At 42.5% G+C, this 20,205-nt stretch overlaps 1 protein-coding gene across 2 annotated transcripts in view; it reads left to right on the top strand.

Annotated features, from left to right (window-relative positions):
- PPEF1 (protein phosphatase with EF-hand domain 1) overlaps positions 1 to 20,205 on the top strand; it is a 45,050-nt gene that overhangs the window by 20,439 nt on the left and 4,406 nt on the right. For both annotated transcript variants that reach the window (XM_065421044.1, XM_065421036.1), the window contains exons 7-13: positions 10,221 to 10,387; positions 12,136 to 12,172; positions 12,650 to 12,799; positions 14,497 to 14,820; positions 16,057 to 16,242; positions 18,187 to 18,329; positions 19,339 to 19,445. In XM_065421044.1, the coding sequence (XP_065277116.1) occupies positions 10,221 to 10,387; positions 12,136 to 12,172; positions 12,650 to 12,799; positions 14,497 to 14,820; positions 16,057 to 16,242; positions 18,187 to 18,329; positions 19,339 to 19,445 (1,114 nt within the window). The remainder of the gene's footprint in view (positions 1 to 10,220; positions 10,388 to 12,135; positions 12,173 to 12,649; positions 12,800 to 14,496; positions 14,821 to 16,056; positions 16,243 to 18,186; positions 18,330 to 19,338; positions 19,446 to 20,205) is intronic.

Raw genomic sequence — 20,205 nt, 5'->3', positions numbered from 1 at the left:
AGAGCCCGGCCTGACCCGGTGCTCTGTGCTGCATAGTGGTGGCAACAGCGGGGCGTGTGTGGCCCGGTTCCAGCTGGGCTGCGCGGCTGTAGCACCGCCAGCCACCGGTGCTCCAGGTAGCACGGTAAGGGGGCAGGGAGCAGGGGGGGTTGGATAGAGGGCAGGGGAGTTAGGGGTGGTGGTCAGGGGGCGGGGGTGTGGATGGTGGTCGGGGGGGAAAGAGGAGGTTGAATGGGGGCAGGGGTCCCGGGGGAGCAGTCAGGAAGGAGGGGGGGTTGGATGGGGAAGCGGAGGTCCGGGGGCAGTCAGGGGACAGGGAGTGGGGGTGTGTGTGGATGGGGCAGAGGTCCCAGAGGGGCCGTCAGGGAACGGGGGGGGGGGGGGGTTGGATGGGGCAGGAGTCCCGGGACGGGGGGCAGATAGGAGGTGGGGGGCCGGGCCATGACCCCCTCCCCTAACCAGCCCTCCATACCATTTACGAAACCCAATGCAGCCCTCAGGCCAAAAAGTTTGCACGCGCCTGGACTAGTGTGATAAACCAAAATGAGAGATGACTTCTTGTACCTTCTACAAAGTCCTGGTGCTACTCTAATATTTTGTAAAGTCTCAGTTCTTCAAAGAGAAGGAGCCAAATTCATCTCTGGTGTAACCCTACATCATGGCTGATTTTAGCCATCATGAAGAATGCAGCAGTTTTCTCAAACCTCTCCAAACCCATTTACACTTCCAATCAATATCTACAAAAGTGTTTTTTTTTTTTTAATTATTTACAGGAAGTGAAGTGCAGAGCACTTCTAGCTGCTTAAAAGCTTTCCCTTTTTTGAAAGCACTCATGCAATTTTGCACAAAATGAAAATATCTTGGGCATCCTCTATTTAGCCTGCAGCAGCTGTTCATGTGTTTCATGTTAAATAAAACATAATTATGCTTTGCTAACGTGGAAAAAATAAAACTCCAGGCTGTCTTCTCTGCAGTTGTATATTTAACTGAAGGCATAAGAATTTTCCTACAATAAGTTCCAAATTTCTTTTCTTTTGAGTATGATTCACCACCTTACCATTTAACAGATACTCCCTCTGATTTCTTTTTGTGACTCATTATTCTGTATTCATCTGCACTGAACCAAGGCTGGCGTGAGTTAATCCAGGTGCTTGAATGATGTAATCCCTCTTTGTTTAATTGGCTCAGTTACACTTTCCACTCATCTGTCAGCTGAAAACTTGAATATTTTGTCCAAGCAGAAACCTAATTAAAAAAATTTAGTACAATACTGACCTATGCAGGGGTCAACTTCCCATGTTATTAAGTTACCAATTTTAGCTACTTCTTTGCTTCCCTGCCTTTTAGCTGATAGTTCAATGAGACAACTTTTCCATTTCCAAATTGCATATTAGACCAGCATGATAGAACGGCTGGATTCAGCGCACTTTCAATACTCAAAACACTCTATTTTGGGAGGGAATACTGGAATGTTTATAGCTGTAAACAGCCCTGGATATGACGTACCCTTTTAAAATATGACATTGGAGAACAGGGTTTGTCTCTTAATCAGGATGAAATAATGAAAACAGCCCTCAGTGTGAGAGATGAAATCATGACTCTGCTGGAATCAGTGGCCAAACTGCCTTTGACGTCAATGGGGCCAGGACTTTACCCAAAGCCTTCCATGGTTAGGAAGTTATTGACAGGATCCTTTCGTCAAACTACATAAAAAAAGCAAACATTTTGTCATGACTTCTGAGTGGTCAGGGAATTCAGGATTGAGAATTTTACTTTTGTGGAGAGTAATTAATTGATGCAGATAGGGACAGCTCAGTCCTCAACATAGATTTGCGTAGCCTTTAGGCTTAGGAATTTCCCAGTGACACTCTCCTGACATGTCCTTGATGTGCCACCAAGCCCCAGGGGCTGCTGCATGGGGAGGTGTATGTATAGGGCCCTACCAAATTCACAGTCCATTTTGGTCAATTTCATGGTCACAGGATTTTTAAAATAATAAATTTCATGATTTCAGCTATTTAAATCTGAAATTTCACAGTGTTGTAACTGTAACGGGCCTGACCCAAAAAACAATTGGGGGGTAGGGGGGGTCACAAGGTTATTGTAGGGAGGGTGGCGGTACTGCTAACCTTACTTCTGTGCTCCTGCTGGCAGCGGCGCTGCCTTCGGAGCTGGGCAGCCGGAGAGCGGCAGCTGCTTGCCAGAAGCCCAGCTCTGAAAGCAGAGCTACCGCCAGCAGCAGCGCAGAAGTAAGGATGACATGGTATGTTATTGCCACCCTTACTCCGGCACTGCTGCTGGTGGGATGCTGCCTGCAAAGCTGGGCACCTGGCCAACAGCTGCTGCTCTCTGGCTGACCAGCTCTGAAGGCAGCACAGAAGTAAGGGTGACATTACTGCAAGCCCCCTAAAATAACCTTGCGACCCCCCTGCAACTCCCTTTTGGGTCAGGACCCCCTATTTGAGAAATGCTGGTCTCCACTGCAAAATCTGTATAGTATAGGGTAAAAACACACAAAAGACCAGATTTCAGAGGGGGAGAACAGATTTCGTGGTCCGTGATGTGTTTTTCATGGCTGTAAATTTGGTAGGGCTCTATGTATGTGCAACGGTCTATACTGGCTCTGGACATCCCAGGGATGCACCATATGTCAGGTGTGTTCTTGGGTGGGGGAGGTGGCTTATAGGCAATGGCTGTTTTGTGGCCACTTTTCATGGGCATAGTCAGCACAAAAGGGCCGCAGGTCAGGAATGAATTTTCCTTCCTCCCCCTGTCCAATCCTACAAGCTCCAGATCCTCAACTTGTGTAAAGCATAGTTCAGTTGAGGGAAATGGAGCTGCAGTTTACATCAGCTGGGGATCTGGCCAGCACTACATCTGGGAGCCATTTGCAACTCTATCAGCACCACATTCTTAAACTTAAAAGGAATTTCTTCCTTTGAGATAACAAGTGCTATTAGCTCCCCATCAGAGGGACAAAGTGATACAACTCTCTAAACACCCAGCTGAAGAATTCCATTAACTCAGCTGTCTACTGAGCTTGGTGGATTGGACATGGCTGCTAACCCCCTTTTCAGTTACAGATGTTGCTCACTATACACTCATTGGTTTTCTATCCTTATGATTTTTGCCACAATGTATACACATCTCTGAACCATTAATGAATAAAAAAAGGATAGGAGTTACATAGGTTTAAATGAAAAATTTGATGATCAGTTGAAGAATTTTACATAATATTATGCCTGATACTTTTTGCTTTCATTTTTTTAAGAAGATTATCTCACCTTTTCTTAACTGAAGTGTCCAATTTGTAGATGCTTCATTCCAGGCATGAGTCTTTGTTAAATTACAGTGTTTCCAGTCATTCACCCAAAGCCTTGAGATTTTAAATTGTTTATTGCTAAATTAGACTCTGGTAAATTGATGTGTAGAGATACCCTGAAGCTGAATAGAAGGCAGATAACAAAGAGAAGCTAATTAACCACTAACACAGAAGAGACAATAATGATGCCCAGCAGCAAACAGCCTCACAGCACTAGTCTGCAAATCATTGGAGAGCTATTTTTTGTTCTCATCTCTGAAGTGTCTCAAGCTTCTATAGATTTTAATTTTGTTTTGCTCTGGAACTATGACTGTCAGTGAACATAAGAACATAAGAACGGCCGTACCGGGTCAGACCAAAGATCCATCTAGCCCAGTATCCTGTCTACCGACAGAGGCCAATGCCAGGTGCCCCAGAGGGAGTGGACCAACAGGCAATGATCAAGTGATCTCTCTCCTGCTATCCATCTCCATCCTCTGACAAACAGAGGCTAGGGACACCATTCCTTACCCATCCTGGCTAATAGCCATTAATGGACTTAACCACCATGAATTTATCCAGTTCTCTTTTAAACCCTGTTATAGTCCTAGCCTTCACAACCTCCTCAGGTAAGGAGTTCCACAAGTTGACTGTGCGCTGCGTGAAGAAGAACTTCCTTGTATTTGTTTTAAACCTGCTGCCTATTAATTTCATTTGGTGACCCCCAGTTCTTGTATTATGGGAATAAGTAAATAACTTTTCCTTATCCACTTTCTCCACATCACTCATGATTTTATATACCTCTATCATATCCCCCCTTAGTCTCCTCTTTTCCAAGCTGAAGAGTCCTAGCCTCTTTAATCTCTCCTCATATGGGACCCGTTCCATACCCCTAATCATTTTAGTTGCCCTTTTCTGAACCTTTTCTAGTGCCAGTATATCTTTTTTGAGATGAGGAGACCACATCTGTACGCAGTATTCAAGATTTATATAAGGGCAATAATATATTCTCAGTCTTATTCTCTATCCCCTTTTTAATGATCCCTAACATTCTGTTTGCTTTTTTGACTGCCTCTGCACACTGCGCGGACATCTTCAGAGAACTATCCACGATGACTCCAAGATCTTTTTCCTGACTTGTTGTAGCTAAATTAGCCCCCATCATATTGTATGTATAGTTGGGGTTATTTTTTCCAATGTGTATTACTTTACATTTATCCACATTAAATTTCATTTGCCATTTTGTTGCCCAATCACTTAGTTTTGTGAGATCTTTTTGAAGTTCATCACAGTCTGCTTTGGTCTTAACTATCTTGAGCAGTTTAGTATCATCTGCAAACTTTGCCACCTCACTGTTTACCCCTTTCTCCAGATCATTTATAAATAAGTTGAATAGGATTGGTCCGAGGACTGACCCTTGGGGAACACCACAAGTTACCCTTCTGCATTCTGAGAATTTACCATTAATTTCTACCCTTTGTTCCCGGTCTTTTAACCAGTTCTCAATCCATGAAAGGACCTTCCCTTTTATCCCTTGACAACTTAATTTACGTGAGAGTCTTTGGTGAGGGACCTTGTCAAAGGCTTTCTGGAAATCTAAGTACACTGTGTCCACTGGATCCCCCTTGTGCACATGTTTGTTGACCCCTTCAAAGAATTCTAATAGATTAGTAAGACACGATTTCCCTTTACAGAAACCATGTTGACTATTGCTCAACAGTTTATGTTTTTCTATGTGTCTGACAATTTTATTCTTAACTATTGTTTCGACTAATTTGCCCGGTACCGACGTTAGACTTACCGGTCTGTAATTGCCGGGATCACCTCTAGAGCCCTTTTTAAATATTGGCGTTACATTAGCTAACTTCCAGTCATTGGGTACCGAAGCCGATTTAAAGGACAGGTTACAAACCTTAGTTAATAGTTCCGCAACTTCACATTTGAGTTCTTTCAGAACTCTTGGGTGAATGCCATCTGGTCCCGGTGACTTGTTAATGTTGAGTTTATCAATTAATTCCAAAACCTCCTCTAGTGATACTTCAATCTGTGACAGTTCCTCAGATTTGTCACCTACAAAAGCCAGCAAAGGTTTGAGAATCTCCCTAACATCCTCAGCCGTGAAGACTGAAGCAAAGAATCCATTTAGTTTCTCCGCAATGACTTTATCGTCTTTAAGCGCTCCTTTTGTATCTCGATCATCAAGGGGCCCCACTGGTTGTTTAGCAGGCTTCCTGCTTCTGATATGCTTAAAAAACATTTTGTTATTACCTTTGGAGTTTTTGGCTAGCCGTTCTTCAAACTCCTCTTTGGCTTTTCTTATTACATTCTTGCACTTAATCTGGCAGCGTGTATGCTCCTTTCTATTTGCCTCACTAGGATTTGACTTCCACTGTTTAAAGGAAGTCTTTTTATCCCTCACTGCTTCTTTTACATGGTTGTTAAGCCACGGTGGCTCTTTTTTAGTTCTTTTACTGTGTTTCTTAATTTGGGGTATACATTGAAGTTGGGCCTCTATTATGGTGTCTCTAAAAAGCGCCTATGCAGCTTGCAGGGATTTCACTTTAGTCACTGTACTTTTAAACTTCTGTTTAACTAACCCCCTCATTTTTGCATAGTTCCCCCTTTTGAAATTAAATGCAACAGTGTTGGGCTGTTGAGATGTTCTTCCCACCACAGGGATGTTGAATGCTATTGTATTATGGTCACTATTTCCAAGCGGTCCTGCTATAGTTACCTCTTGGACCAGCTCCTGCGCTCCACTCAGGACTAAATCTAGAGTTGCCTCTCCCCTTGTGGGTTCCTGTACCAGCTGCTCCATGAAGCAGTCATTTAAAGTATTGAGAAATTTTATCTCTGCATTTCATCCTGAAGTGAAATGTTCCCAGTCAATATGGGGATAATTGAAATCCCCCACTATTATTGGGTTCTTAATTTTGATAGCCTTTCTAATTTCCCTTAGCATTTCATCATAACTATCACTGTTCTGGTCAGGTGGTCTATAATAGATCCCTAATGTTATATTCTTATTAGAGCATGAAATTTCTATCCATAGAGATTCTATGGAACATGTGGATTCACTTAAGATTTTTACTTCATTTGATTCTACATTTTCTTTCACATATAGTGCCACTCCCCCCCCCCCCCCCCCGCACGACCTGTTCTGTCCTTCCGATATATTTTGTACCCCGGAATGATTGTGTCCCATTGATTGCTCTCAGTCCACCAGGTTTCTGTGATGCCTATTATATCAATATCCTCCTTTATCACGAGGCACTCTAGTTCACCCATCTTATTATTTAGACTTCTAGCATTTGTGTACAAGCACTTTAAAAACTTGTCACTGTTTATTTGTCTGCCCTTTTCTGATGTGTCCGATTCTTTATGTGAATGTTTATCATCTGATCTGGCCCTTACATTATCCTCCTCCATCCTCTGCTCCTGACTAGAACCTGGAGATTCTCTATCATTAGACTCTCCCCTAAGAGAAGTCTCTGTCCGATCCACATGCTCCTCTGCAGCAGTCGGCTTTCCCCCATCTCCTAGTTTAAAAACTGCTCTGCAACCTTTTTAATGTTTAGTGCCAGCAGTCTGGTTCCACTTGGGTTTAGGTGGAGCCCATCTCTCCTGTATAGGCTCCCCCCATCCCAAAAGTTTCCCCAGTTCCTAATGAATGTAAACCCCTCCTCTCTACACCATCGTCTCATCCACGCATTGAGACTCTGAAGCTCTGCCTGCCTACCTGGCCCTGCGTGTGGAACTGGGAGCATTTCTGAGAATGCCACCATAGAGGTCCTGGATTTCAGTCTCTTCCCTAGCAGCCTAAATTTGGCCTCCAGGACATCTCTCCTACCCTTCCCTATGTCATTGGTACCTACATGTACTACGATCACCGGCTCCTCCCCAGCACTACACATAAGTCTGTCTAGATGCCTTGAGAGATCCGCAACCTTCGCACCAGGCAGACAAGTCACCATGCGGTTCTCCCGGTCATCACAAACCCAGCTATCTACGTTTCTAAGTGAACATTGGAGAAATGGAAATCACTTTAAAACTTTACAAGAGAACATCGAAGAGCTAAAATACCACTTTGAATTTGGAATCCAGGTATAATTGTGTTTTAAATTCAAAATCTAAACTTGTTTTTAAAAAGTAGGGCTGTCACAAGCTTTTCCAAGAGAGAATTGGTAGAGCTTAGAGAACTAACGCCAGTTGATGTTACTCCAATCAATCCAGCTTTCCACATACTAATATCAGTTCCTTGCCTTTTCCTCCTCTGTGGATGTCCCTGCCCTTTCTGAAGCCTCAAGGATTCCTTCCTTCCTCTTTTTTTTTTTTTTTTTAAATTACTATTTTAATTCACTTCATCTTCAGACTCTCATAGTTATAGTCCTTTTTGTGACCTTTAATTCAGAAACTGCCTGAATCAGAGGGAAGTTGCTGCAGGGGATGAGCATGCTGCTTTTGCAACATTCCCAGCCTGTGCTCTCCAGAGAATTGAGAGACCAGAATCAGAAATCAAATACTGCTCTCTTTTAATAGCAGGGCGAACACCAATCATCAGACGCCTGATCCAAACCCATTGAAATCAGTGGAAAGATGCCCTGTTACTTCATCAGGCTTTGGATCAGGCCTTAGGTCACCAACTTGCATACAATGGTGGGGCCCATCAGTGTCCCATTTCACTCCCCAGAATGAAGTCAATTGGGAGGCACTTTGTCAAGGAATCTCATAGCTGTCCAAGAAATGCTGAGTAACCTGTGCTGTGCCCTGGGGATGTAATGCTTTGGATGACTTCACAGTATTGGAGTTGTACTGTGTTAATGTGTATGGTGATAATCTGCCAGTAATGCATCTGTATGCCAATGTCTAGTGGGTTTCTTTCTGGCAGGGTGATCTCTATAGCAAGTCATAAGTGGAATAAACCATTTTAACATTCATATCCCTTAGAAATGATGGAGATACAAACATTGCCGTCATGCTTCCTGTAAGCTGACAGTACCCACTGGTATGTTGACAACCAATGCAGGTAAAACATAGTACAATAGATTCACTAAGGTATATCTCTAAATTGTCATTCAGCTGTGGATGTGGTATACCTAGACTTTAGTAAGGCATTTGATACGGTCTCGCATGATATTCTTATCGATAAACTAGGCAAATACAATTTAGATGGGGCTACTATAAGGTGGGTGCATAACTGGCTGGATAACCGTACTCAGAGAGTTATTAATGGTTCCCAATCCTGCTGGAAAGGCATAACAAGTGGGGTTCCGCAGGGGTCTGTTTTGGGACCGGCTCTGTTCAATATCTTCATTAACGACTTAGATATTGGCATAGAAAGTACGCTTATTAAGTTTGCGGATGATACCAAACTGGGAGGGATTGCAACTGCTTTGGAGGACAGGGTCATAATTCAAAATGATCTGGACAAATTGGAGAAATGGTCTGAGGTAAACAGGATGAAGTTTAACAAAGACAAATGCAAAGTGCTCCACTTAGGAAGGAACAATCAGTTTCACACATACAGAATGGGAAGAGACTGTTTAGGAAGGAGTATGGCAGAAAGGGATCTAGGGGTTATAGTTGACCACAAGCTAAATATGAGTCAACAGTGTGATGCTGTTGCAAAAAAAGCAAACATGATTCTGGGATGTATTAACAGGTGTGTTGTGAGCAAGACACGAGAAGTCATTCTTCCGCTCTACTCTGAGCTGGTTAGGCCTCAACTGGAGTATTGTGTCCAGTTCTGGGCACCGCATTTCAAGAAAGATGTGGAGAAATTGGAGAGGGTCCAGAGAAGAGCAACAAGAATGATTAAAGGTCTTGAGAACATGACCTATGAAGGAAGGCTGAAAGAATTGGGTTTGTTTAGTTTGGAAAAGAGAAGACCGAGAGGGGACATGATAGCAGTTTTCAGGTATCTAAAAGGGTGTCATAAGGAGGAGGGAGAAAACTTGTTCACCTTAGCCTCTAAGGATAGAACAAGAAGCAATGGGCTTAAACTGCAGCAAGGGAGGTTTAGGTTGGACATTAGGAAAAAGTTCCTAACTGTCAGGGTGGTTAAACACTGGAATAAACTGCCTAGGGAGGTTGTGGAATCTCCATCTCTGGAGATATTTAAGAGTAGGTTAGATAAATGTCTATCAGGGATGGTCTAGACAGTATTTGATCCTGCCATGAGGGCAGGGGACTGGACTCGATGACCTCTCGAGGTCCCTTCCAGTCCTAGAATCTATGAATCTATGAATAAAAATGAATTACCTTATATTTTCTGAACTACAAAGTGTGGATTATTACTATACCTACAAATCCCAGATCCCTTGTCCCCTGAGTCTGAGAACTTTTTAGATCATAGCTTTCTTCTTGAGTATGCTAACTCCGGGCTTCTCAGACTTTTTCACTCTTAACTGTAGAGTGTCTCATGGGCACCTCGCCTCCCATTCATGATGAACAGACCTCCTCCCTGCCATTTGCAATTGTACCACTTCCTCTCAGCAATGGCATTTATGGGAAAATAATATTACATTAGGAGAGTAATGATTTGATTGCTCCTTTTTAATATAATTTAGCAGGTGGAAGCAAGGCTTAGAGTTAGCACCACATAAGGAGTCAGATTTCCATGAGTCATCACCAGCAAGTACTTTGCAAACCTCTAGTAGTCCAAAGATCACAGTGTGGGCTCCTCTGTCCTAAAAAGGAGAGAACAATGTGACAGTACTGTCTCTCTAAATCCATGTATTATGTAGATGATCTAGCAATATAACCTGTGTTGCTTGCAGCTGCACTTTATCATGTTATAAAAACAACCATAATATGACATACAATCTGAAAACCTCTAGCCTTTGTTTTTGGAAATTAATTTCAAGCTATACCTATTAAGTACATTGGCTCACCAACTTTGTTTTGTTTCCTCCTGCAGAACGGCCTGCCTTCAGAAGAAAACCCTTACCTTTTTAATGGAGATTTTGTGGATAGGGGGGAAAATTCCATAGAAATACTTATTATCCTGTTTGCCTTTCTTCTTGTCTACCCCAACCATTTACACTTGAACAGAGGGAACCATGAAGACCATATCATGAATCTGAGGTAACATTTTCTTCTGTTCTTTTTCCATGCAAATGTCACAGAGATGAACGCCTTTTTGATCCTTTTGTGAAGGTTATGATGAATCTAGTTTCCACAGGCTTGTCTCATACAGAAACCAGTGTTTTATTGGGCACTCAGATGTTAATGGTGCATCTTAATCTAGCAGGGGGAAGGGATATTTCTACTAACCACCTTAAACATGGATCTGATTCATTTCTCACTCAGGGCCCAATTCAAAGCCCACTGAAGTCAATCGACTTTGCAGAGCTTTCAAGTGTACGAGATTTTGAGGCACAATCCATATTTTGTTTGAATCGGGTTGCCTGTTCCACAGCACTGATAAGGGAGGTGGTGTTCCATCAACAAACAAGCGACGCTCCCTGTCCAAATACGTCGTAACACCAGGAGAAATGCACTAAGATAGGAGCCAGGAGACCATGAGCTAAAATCCCACCTCTACTGACGGCTGTTTCTCAGCATTTATTATTGACCAAGGAGTCGTACCCCAGCCTTAGGAGACAGGTTAGCGTCAGACCTCCTTCATTGTACAAATAAGAGAATTGAAAGGCTGCACAAAGTGATCTCGGGAAAAGCTAAGGATGTGGGCAGACCCACGTCTCATCCATTCAGCCATGCTGCAGCTCAGAAAAAGATGTGCCAAAGCAACGTTATTAGCTATCCTGATTGTTCCCAGGGATCTCACCACTGGACAACACTTCTCCCAGGCACAGGAAGAGAATCCAGCAATCCTGATTCCCCAACATTCTACTGCTGTCTAGCAAATAGTTGCCTGACCAAATAGTTGTGTCCCCCTCTTGTGATCATTACACAGGGGATAAATTACTCTATTAGCTCAAGTGCTAGAGAGCTATGCAGGGGAGTTCAGGTTCAGAATTCAAACCTTGTTGATGTTCCATAGGAGAGGATCCTTATGGTTGCAAATAATGACATTTATTTTTCCAGTGTTGTTTTTTAAAAAACTGGTTTGTTTAATTCACACAGTGAGACAATATCCTTAAAAATGGGGTTTATAGTGAAAAAACAAATCTGTCAATTATGGTGTGATGTGCAAGAAAGCTAAGGTGTTCCACATTAAGGTCATTTGTCACATATTTTGAGTGGTTGTATCACATTGGCTAATTTGAAGGATGAGAGGTGTGGGGACTTCATTCCACTGAAATCAGTGGAGTTACAATCATATAAAACCAGTGGAAGATCAGAATCCTACCCTTTGTGAAGCACAGACATGGTGGGCAAGCTTTTGGAAAGAACGTAAATGACTTAAGAGGACAGTTCCCATTGACTTTCACTGGGACTTGTGCTCTGAAGTCACTTAGGTGCCATTGAATTGCATGAAGTTTCTCTTTTGCTAATGGGCAAGAGACCACCAATTCCTTTTGCTCTGGGTTCTGTTTCTGCCCAGAAAGTTCTGGCTCCATTAACATTGTATAATGGTCAAAACTCATCCTCAACTAAATGAATCAGAGAGTAGAGGAAAGCCATTTGTGTATACGGTTAAATCAGGAAAATGTCTGGAAAAGTTATGGGGGATGGAAGAGGAAAAGAGGGAATGGAGAATTCCTAGAAATTACTGTAGTCCTCATTTTTTGTAATTATTATTGTTAAAGATTTACAGTTTGTGCACTAGCTATAATGGCAGATGTGTTGAATCATAGAAACTATTGCAGGGTTAGAGTAAAAAGTGATCATGCAGAAAGCCAGTTCGTGATGCTGCCTCTGTTTTTCAGATATGGTTTCACAAAAGAAGTTATGAAGAAGTACCGGGTAAGATATCCTCTCTCCCCCCTTATTTGCTTCCAACCTGTGCAAACTGAAGTGTGTGTCAACAAGAAGATTTGCTCTCAGGAATGTAGTGTAAATACAGAATAATTCCATCAAGATCAGTGGAATTATTTTGCATTTACACAAGTGTAACCGTGAGATTAGAATTTGAACTGTTAGTTTTATTTATGTCCAGAGATGTATGAGGTGAAATAGGAAAAGTTTATGAAGTCAAACAATAAACATCAGAAAAAAATGAAGCTAAAAGAGCAACGAAATGATCAAGGCAGAAGGTAAATTCTGGAATGTATATATTCATACTATATTTCTGGGTTAAAACAATGGGCAGAATTGTTCATACAGATTATTGAAGTCCGAGCAAAACAATGAGGTCAAAAGAAACTTCTACAGTAGTTACTTGTTGTGATTAGCACCAAAGGCTTTCAAGAATGATATCTAATAAAATAATACATTTTACAGTCCCATAGCAAAAAAATTTTAAATCTTCTGCAAGATGTTTATAGCTGGCTTCCCCTTGCCACTGTAATTGACAGCAAAGTACTAATCGTACATGGAGGAATATCAGACACCACTGATTTGGATTTCCTGAATTTATTTAAGAGAAATAAGGTAAGAGACCATGCTTCTATACTGTTACCTTTATTCTGTTGGTGATCTCTGAAAGTGTTTACTAGTAAAAATATTAAGATAAAGTTATCTAAGCATTTTATAGATTTAGAGAAGACAGTAGATATAACCTAAAGAAAATACAGCAAAATAGAGACAATGACTTCTTCAGAAGGAAACATTTGTGGTGAATGGTGCCAATGGACATTTTGAGCTGGTGTAAATGAGTGTAGGTCCATTGAGATCAGTGGAGCTACACCAATTTACACCACCTGAGCATCTGATCCACTATATAGTAAGACCATATGTTTGCCTAGAAAATATGAAAATTACCTTATTTTAACAACTCACAGAAGTTTCAGGAGAACTAGGAAATCCATCAGTGTGTGAATTTCTTCCTTTTCAATCCAGTTCAACTTTCCTTTAGTGACAGTTGTGCACTGGGGCCCCAGCCCTACAATCTGATCTGTGCAAGCAGAACCCCTCAGCCTGCGTGGAGCTACTTTACACCTGGGTGAAATCCCACAGAAGTCAAGGGTCTCTGCCTATTTGGATCCTGTTTCAGGATCAGGCCCAGAGGCAGCCAAAATTCCACTTTTCATAACTGAAACAAACTCAGAAGGCAAGAGGTCAAATTCAGCCCTGAGATTAAGCAGGTGCAACTCCTGCTGAAAACAGTGGAAGTTACTAACATCAAGTCTATGCTTGGTCTGTTATTTGCGGATATTAATGCAGCTTCTATGCAACTCATAATTAACATGTGAAATCACCTCCGCAGGAGAGTATTGAAATACTTCAGTAAGAGTCAGACATTTGTGGGCCAGATTCCAGGCTATGCGCTGGCATTTGTGCTATTCCAAACTGATCCCTGGCACAATTTGCTGCCAGAAGCAGTTTCTGATATCTAGCTATTATTTTTTTGCACGCTACACAATCCCCACTGGGGCCAGCTCATATTTTTGAGTCAGTGCCTTAGGTAGATAACAACTGTTTGGGTGTTGGTCAAGATAATAGGGAAAGACAGCTTCTGCTCAGATATTTAGGACTCTGTGGAAGAAAATTATAGTAGTAGTAGAATCAATTTTCTTTTTCTTTAATAAATTGTTTAATACACACACTTTTTTGGCTAAAAAAATGAGCTAGTGCAAGTGAATCTCAAAAGAGAATGCAAGAAGCAGCCCAACTCTTTCAAGAAAAGATTTGTTTTAAAATAAATTGCCATAGCCAACCTATGCAGCTCCAGAAGAGCACTAGACCTGGTGAACAATCCAGGAGCTTAGGTTTATTTAAGGATATAGTTTCTGATTCACTACTAGGTTACTCCAGTTTTATCCTGATGTTATTCCATTGATTTCAACTGAGTTAAACTAGAGTAATGCTAGAGTAAAGAGTGGGGAATCAGGTCCATGTTTCTCAGTGAATACCATTTCATTCCCAATATTATTGATAAAGGGGCAGATTTTCAACATAGGTATCTAACTTCCAATGGAATTAGGTACCAAAGTTTCTACCCTGAGTTCAAGAACTGTATTTGGTGAAAAGTTAAAACCCAGAGTTTGAATCCAGAGTTGTGATGAGTTAATATTTCCTTAAAGCAGTTGTTGTTGAGCTATGGAGCATATGATGAAATATGGTGCATCTTTGACTTTTTTGATTTATACAAGCTTCAGTAAATATGCACTAATGAGTCTGTCTTTTAGATGAAGTCTGTGCTGAGACCACCAAAATCAAGCACAGAGAGAACCCATGATCCAGAAAGAACTGACTTTGTAGAGTACTCTCCTATAAGAAGAGTCAAGAGATGCCTTCCTGGGCAGGATATTGCTGTCAAACGAATGACCAGGCCTTCATCATCATCTAGCCATAGAAGACGATACACCAGTGATCTGTTGGATGTTGGGGAGCGCATGTGTCTGCTTCATGATGGTGTCAACTCTGGCCCGCTCCTAGAGGCACAGTATCTAGAGTCCAGTGTTCGTATGCCAAGCATGCCTTCAGAATTAACAGCAAAGGAATGGAAACAAGTATGTGAAACCAAATACAGACTTCTTAAAAAACCCCTATCTGTATAGACAAATGGAATTTATTTTGTGTAAACAGGATGTTTTGATTCTGAGATGAATAGAGAAAACTTTTAACTTCAGACATCATTCTGGGCAGTCAAGGTGATTTCATTATGGCTGAATCTACCTTCTGCCTCTGGTCATTCAGATGCGTTTAAAGACACAACACTCTATTCTACAAATAAATATGTTTTATGTATTATATTTCTTCAGTGTTCAAAATGTCTCAATAGCAAACATTTCAGTCCATTTGAGTAGTATCTGATGCAGTTGAGTGTCCTTGTGTGGTAAGGTCTGATAGTACAAAAGTTACTTTTAGTTTAAATGGGCTATAATTTCCCAGTCATCAGTCAAAAACTGCACCTATTTTGTGGTTGCAATGCACACACGAGCAGGCTTGGGGAGCTGGACGCTAACCTACCCAACAAATCCCAACTCTTCGGATTTCTGGTATGCAGGGCCTGCTGTTTGTTCAGGGAAAAGGGATTTACCTTTGTCATCTTCCCTCCACATTTGCTTTGTTTACCAAAGAACAAGATTAAGCCCCCAGTGTATAGTAATTTAATAAATTGTGACAACTCTGTGATTTTAATTCACAGAGCTGCTTAGAATCTGAAAATATAATTGTTAGGCAGGGGCATATTTTCTAAATTTCTCTTTGGTCAGCTCCTTTAAGCAGAAGTGGATGGTTATACTGGCTTCTCTGCAAGCAACTCTCTTCTAAAATAAGAAACCTGTCTCCTGCCACTGACCCATGTGACTTAGGAAGGCAGGTCCTTAAACCAATACAATGGAGACTGATAAAACTCTAGTGTAGAAATTAGCCCATTCTTTTGAAATGTGAAGCTTCCAAAGGCAACAGAAAACAAAAAGCAAGTGTTTTGTTCTCTCTTGAGAGTATTAGTTTCTGAAATTGTTTGGAAATACAGTATAAAATCTACCCAGTGATTTACATTTAAAAGCTCAACTCAGATGGCTTTTTTTAATAAAGGCAAATAAAAATAAAGGTTTTCCAAGCAAAAGGAATGTATTAGTTTAAAGAAATAAAGAAAACCTGAGAAGACCATACTGGCACTTAGCTGTATCTTATTGTGCTTGGGGACCCTGTAATGGCCATCATTTCTAAATAATGTCCCAGGTTGTTGCCGATGTTGTACTAATTGTCAGTAATCATGTGCGTTGGTTTGCTATTCAAAGGTGGTTGATATTCTTTGGAGTGATCCAAAAAACCAAAATGGCTGCACACCAAACAAAGTTCGAGGAGGTGGTTGCTACTTTGGGCCTGATGTTACTGCCAGGCTGCTTAAACGGTATAATCTGAAGATGCTGATCAGGTCTCATGAATGTAAACAAGAAGGTTATGAGATCAGTCATGATGGGCAGGTAAGATCGTCACTTATAAAATAAAATTCTGCTGTGAACTTCCCAGAAAACCCTGTAGGAGTAACTTCAAATTATCAGCTAAGATGATTGGCAAAAAAGAGTGAGTTCTATAAAATAGGTATTGGGAATATTCACAGTACTCATGTGAGGTTGAATCATGAAGTTCTTTCTTAGGAAAAACTCCCCTCACCTTTAAGGGGAGATTTGTTACTGACTGCAAGATGGCGCCGTAGCCATCTGTGCTTTGAAGTTGCTAAAAACCTCCGCTCAAGTCACACCATCTCCTCCTTAGGAAAGTGCATTTTTTTAAAAAAGCGTGTCTTTGTGTCTCTGCAAAAGGCTCACTTAAAGGCCCACTGAATGTGAGGACCGGCACTTTGTAATAGAAACATTATAGAGCTTACTGCAAGTGCTTCTGCAACTCTTTTTTTGCTCACTGGAAATTTGTCAGCAAAAAAGCTAGTTAGAGCTGCACCACTGAAGGCAGGGAAAGAATCTGAGCTACATTTTTATGCCTGAAATCTTACCCTGGGTAAATTCTAGGACTGGGAAATTGATAGGGAAGATGTTTCTTGGTCATTTCCTGTTGCTTAAGCCTAAAATTCCAATAATCTTTTTGTATCTATGCTAGTCCATTATTATGAATTACATTCATTATTACATGGGTTTATGAACTGAGGGTCATGACCAATATTCCCTCTAATATTTTACAGCCATGTGCGGAATGAATTTTGTTATATGCACCAATATGGAGTTGATGTGTGGTGGGGGTGGGGCCGAGGGGTTTGGAGTGTGGGCGGGGGCTCACGGCTGGGGCACAGGGTTGGAGTGCAGGGGCATGAGGTCTCTGCCTGGGGTTGCAGGCTCTGGGGTGGGGCCATGGATGAGGGGTTTGGGGTATGGGAGGAGGCTCAGGGCCAGAGGGTTGGAGTGCAGGGGGCTGTGGGCTCTAGCTGGGGGTGCGGGCTCTGGAGTGGGGCCAGGGATGAGGGGTTCAGGGTGTGGCAGCGGGCTCAGGGCTGGGGCAGAGGATTAGGGTGCAGGGGGGTGAGGGCTCTGGCTGGGGGTGTGGGCTCTGGGGTGGGGCCAGGGATGAGGAGTTTGGGGGGCTGCGGCAGGGAAAGAGGACTCCCTCCAGCCCTCTCTCACCGCAGCAGCCTGGAGCCGTGGGAGAGACACCTCTCCCCAGCTGCTGCAGCTCCAAGCCCAGGGCCGGGGCCAGGACGCCTCTTCACAGCCGTGGCAGCTCTGAGGCCAGGACCAGGGTTGGGGCGCCTCTTCTCGGCCGGGGCAGCTCTGAGGCTGGGGCCAGGGTCGGGGCGCCTCTTCCTGGCTGCAGAAGCTCTGAGGCTGGGGCCAGGGGAGGGGCGCCTTGCAGCAGTTGCTCCCGGGCTGGGGGAGGGGCGGGGCACCTCTCCCCATCTGCGTGACCCTTGATAGCATGGTGCGCGGCCGTGCAGCTTAGGTCATGACCACCCTGTCCTTCTCGTGTTGCTACATGGGAGGTGAGTTCCAGTGTGGGAAAGGTCAAGGCCCACTGTATTATATGTATATCAATATACATGTTACTTTAATTCCTCCAAGTAATTTCCTTCATCTTATTGGCCTCTCTCTCTCTCTCTCTCTCTGACACGCATGGCTAGAAGGAAGGGAAGGAAATTCAAAACCATTTAGACCCCAGGGAACTGTTGCCTTTGTGGCAAGTGTAGTTATATGTTGTCTGTCTTATAAAGTGAAGTCCTCATGGAACAAATAAAAACTGTAGTCCTGAAGCAGGACTAGAGTTGACATTTTGTTTAGCTGAGCAGCCATTGGCAGACTTATAGATTTATTAGGGTTTTACACTTGATTTAATTCATTTTGTAACCTGTCTCAGTTTTCTAAAGTCCAAAAAGGGGGCAGCTTTAATCAATCCCACTGATTTCTATTTTCTTTTATTATCAGGTGATCACTATTTTTTCTGCCTCTAACTACTATGAAGATGGCAGCAATCGTGGTGCTTATCTCAAACTGAATCCTGATTTGATACCTCGCTTTGTGCAATATCAAGTCAGTAAATGCACACGCAAACAGACTCTTCACCAGAGGTACAGTAAGGACAACACATCTAATGGATACATGCATAGGCGCCGACTCCGTGGGTGCTCCAGCCAAGCTCACCCCTCCTCCCCCACTCCCGCCCGCCAGTGGCCCCTGCCAATCGACTCCTCCCGTTCCCTCCCAGCGCCTCCTGAACAGCTGTTCTGCAGCGTGCAGGAGGCACTGGGATGGAGCGGGGAAGAGCAGGGATGAGGGTGCTTGGGGGAGGGGGTGAAAGGAGGCGGGGGTGGAGCAGGGATGGGAAGAGGTGGGGTGGTGATGGGGCCTTGGGGGAAGGGGTGGAGTGGGGGTAGGGCCTGGGGCTAAGTGGGGGTTGAGCACCCCCAGGGAAAATTAGAAGCCAGCGCCTGTGGATACATGTACAGTGTATCAATACGAACCCAGAATGTATGAATTGTTCACGGTAGAAGTTACATGAGAGGTTTAATTGTATTTGCACAGCTCTTTATGTTACTTGGTTTTCTTTTTTTTAACGGATTTAAAACAAATGTGATAACAGATAAAAGGGGTTCCAACAGCTCTAATTTGATTGTTCTGAGTTATTTGCAGTGCTATAAAAAGAATCAAGGATTTGAATTGTATAAGACAGCAAATGTATAGGATATATGTCGGGCCTGATTCGCCATTGTATGACACCATTTTCACACCGGTGTAATGCCATAGCATAAAACTGGAGTAATACTAGTGTGAATCAGGCCCAAGAATTTTGTCAGCACAATTCTGCCATGCCTGGCACTAGAGTCAGCTTTGCTAATGTAAAGGACTTATAACTTGACTGTGTAATGTCTGCCATAAATAACTGAGCCACCAGATAAGCTCAGACAATTCTTTTTGTTTTTTTAATGTCACTGTTTTAGAAGGGCTTGTTGCAGGGCTTCTAAACTGAGATTGTTTGTTACAGAGGATTGGTACGCAATAAATACTGCATATGGAAAAATTTGAAGAGCTAGAGAACTTCAACCCTTTAATTGTCCACTCTGATTATTTTCTTCATAGGGTGAGTGTAGTTGAATGGTCTGCATTAAAGTCATTACGAGAAAAACTTTACTCCCGGAGATCAGAACTCATTGCAGCTTTCAGACAGTACGACCCAAATTTCACAGGTAATGAAACCAACCACACGTCTCCTTTCATTTGCAAATGAAAGTAATTAGCTCTTAAAATTAAGTTGCCAGCATTGTCATCGAATAGAACTAAAAATCCATGCTCTCTAAAATGTAGTTAACAGCTATTAAATATCTGGATTTGTGTTATTATTTTATTATATTATTAATATAACATTATTTCTTCTGTGTATTAGGATAGTTTCCTATGTAAAGGCATACAAAAACTGCATAGAACAAACTTCCCCCAAACTGGAGTGTATCAAGAGTACCATTTGTCTTAATACTTGATACATATCAGGAGCACAACATATTTTTCACATGAATGACATCCACTGAGGCGACTGTAATCTGTAAAATACATGATTAAACAAAGGAAGAGCCTAATTCTGTGAGAGACTGAGTGTCCCCAATTCCCAATGAAGTCAATAGGAGCTAAGGGCCCTCAGCACCTTACAGGAGGTGCTCAACACTTCAAAGGGATCAGGCCTTAAATATGCCTGTGAAAAGGCTGCTGTTGGATGCAATTGGAGTAGGTCTAGAAAGCGGTCTCCTGCTTTGTCCTTCATCACTGGATCTTTGCCAATGCTTATATAAGTACAAGGCAGAATAGAAGAATATGCCAGGGAATCAAGGACGCATCATAGTGCACTGCTGGATGGAGGTCTTGTGAAGAATTTCAGGGTTTTGCATTTGTGAGGCTTGGCGAACGGACCCAAGCCATGCCGGGTGGGTCTGGGTTTCACGAGTTCCCAGAGTT

The sequence above is a fragment of the Emys orbicularis genome, chromosome 1 (assembly GCF_028017835.1).
Source record: "Emys orbicularis isolate rEmyOrb1 chromosome 1, rEmyOrb1.hap1, whole genome shotgun sequence".
NCBI classification, from domain to species: domain Eukaryota; kingdom Metazoa; phylum Chordata; order Testudines; family Emydidae; genus Emys; species Emys orbicularis.
Note: the sequence above shows the minus strand (reverse complement) of the source record. Positions and strands in the feature narration are given on the sequence as shown.